The 1,903-nt window shown below is 52.1% G+C and overlaps 1 protein-coding gene across 1 annotated transcript; it reads left to right on the top strand.

Annotated features, from left to right (window-relative positions):
* Window positions 1-1,423: 1,423 nt before the first annotated feature.
* On the top strand, window positions 1,424-1,897 carry LOC117797891 (SLA class II histocompatibility antigen, DQ haplotype C beta chain-like; the record flags this gene model as incomplete). Its single annotated transcript, XM_034650332.1, has 1 exon — window positions 1,424-1,897. A coding segment is annotated over one exon (441 nt), but the record flags the coding sequence as incomplete, so codon positions are not given.
* Window positions 1,898-1,903: the final 6 nt, after the last annotated feature.

The following is a 1,903-nucleotide window of genomic DNA, read 5'->3' as shown; positions in this document are numbered from 1 at the left end:
ACTTTGGGCTGGAGTGTGGAAGGTTCTGTGATCTCAGAATACAGTCTTTTATCACAGGTTTCCTCTCTTTGAGGTAGACAGCTCTGTTACGTTCTCATTTCCACCTCTAAGGATGAGCACAGTCCCCATCGCCTGGGCGCAATCCGTCCTGGGGATGTTATAATGGGGAGCAGGAAACGAAGTGTGCATCTGCTACCACTGACGGGACAAAGTGACATTTGGGTTAGTTTTGAAAATAAGAATATTTTGAAAATAAGAAAATAAGAATCACAGCAGGGTTTTTCATTTCAGGGTCCCCTAAGACCTTGTCTAGTTTACACCTATGGGATTCTGTGTTGGAGAAATGTAGGGCAGCACTGGTCTCTGTAGTCTTAGTATTTGACAGAAAGGATTGTACATTCCTGATTCTGAGGGGAGTGCGCGTGGACAGAAACTCTTGGTATTTGAGTGAAGCTGACTGAGTGCCCAGAGACTGGGAGTCTTAACTTCAAATTTCACTAGTTTATGGTCAGATAGTAACTTGTGTGGGATTCAGAGACTTGAGTTGATGGTGGACTGATTAAGGAGAAAGGAGAATGTAAAGAAGAGAAATAGCACATACTGAGAAACCATTTCAGCCACAGGATTAGTATAATATAAATTCTCTCTGGATCTTCCTACTCCTCTATGTGTAGGGATGCGACTTCCGTTTTACAAATGACACATATANCAAATTACACATATGGTATCCATACTTTGTTTAGTAACCTGCCTGAAGCTGGTAAGTGGCAGGGTTTAATATTTTATCTCATTCGCAAGACTGTGTTCTTTCCATGAATAAAATGTTTCTCTCTAGGACTCGGAAGGTATGTGTTCCTTTTAGTTCTACAGGAGTGAGCAAACCTCACACTGCAGTTGGGTGGGTGTGACAGAAACTCAGTGTAAACTCAGTCATTAGAAGGAAGGCCCTTGCAGGGGACTAAGAGAATATGCTTGTCAGACGAGGTGAAGCTCAATTCTCCACCTTTCTCCTCATTCCCTTGAACTCTTGTGCTTACTGGACATTTGTCTGAGGTTCCCCGGAGTTCTAAGGGAAATGGGATTTCATGTGAGAACGTCCTGATCCAAGTACAGGGACGGATGTAAAATCAACCCGACTGGCTTGTTTTACTCAGTTATCAGACTGGGGCAGGGCTCACAGGTCCCAGGGCTTGTCCCTAGAGAGGGGCTTTCTTCCCTCCCCTTCCCTGTGCGAAGGCAGTTCTGGAAGCCCTCAGAGGAGGGCAGGCTGGCCTGGGAAAGAGGATTCTCAGGGCCTGAGTGACAGGCCTCCAAGGTGGGAGGCCTTAGGGTTCATCAGGCCCCTGGTAGTGCTGCACAAGGACTGCCAGGCCGGTGGCTGTGGGCTGGCCTGAGGCGCGGAGGTCTGAGTGACCCGCGGTGATTCCCCGCAGAGGATTTCGTGTTCCAGTTTAAGGGCGAGTGCTACTTCACCAACGGCACGGAGCGGGTGCGGGGTGTGGACAGATACATCTATAACCGGGAGGAGTTCCTGCGCTACGACGACGACGTGGGGGAGCACCGGCCGGTGACGGAGCTGGGGCGGTCCTGGGCCGAGGACTTCAACCAGCAGAAGGACTTCATGGAGCGGAAGCGGGCCGAGGTGGACACGGTGTGCAGACACAACTACCAGATTGAGGACAGGTTCATCCTGCAGCGGCGAGGTGAGCCAGGCCGTTCGCGCCCCGCGGCGCCCCCTTCCGCCTGCGGAGTCTGGGAGGCGGGGCGCGTCGGGCGACGGAGGGGCGGGGACGCGGGGCCGAGCTGGGGGACTGACTCGGCAGCCCTCCGCGGTTCCCTGCGAGGGGGGTGGGTCCACCAGTGAGACTGCGCTTCCTCTGCTGTTTCTGCCACTTCTGAGCCT

Source organism: Ailuropoda melanoleuca, unplaced genomic scaffold (genome assembly GCF_002007445.2).
Source record: "Ailuropoda melanoleuca isolate Jingjing unplaced genomic scaffold, ASM200744v2 unplaced-scaffold17508, whole genome shotgun sequence".
NCBI lineage: Eukaryota > Metazoa > Chordata > Mammalia > Carnivora > Ursidae > Ailuropoda > Ailuropoda melanoleuca.
This window is presented reverse-complemented; position numbering and strand designations above follow the sequence as displayed.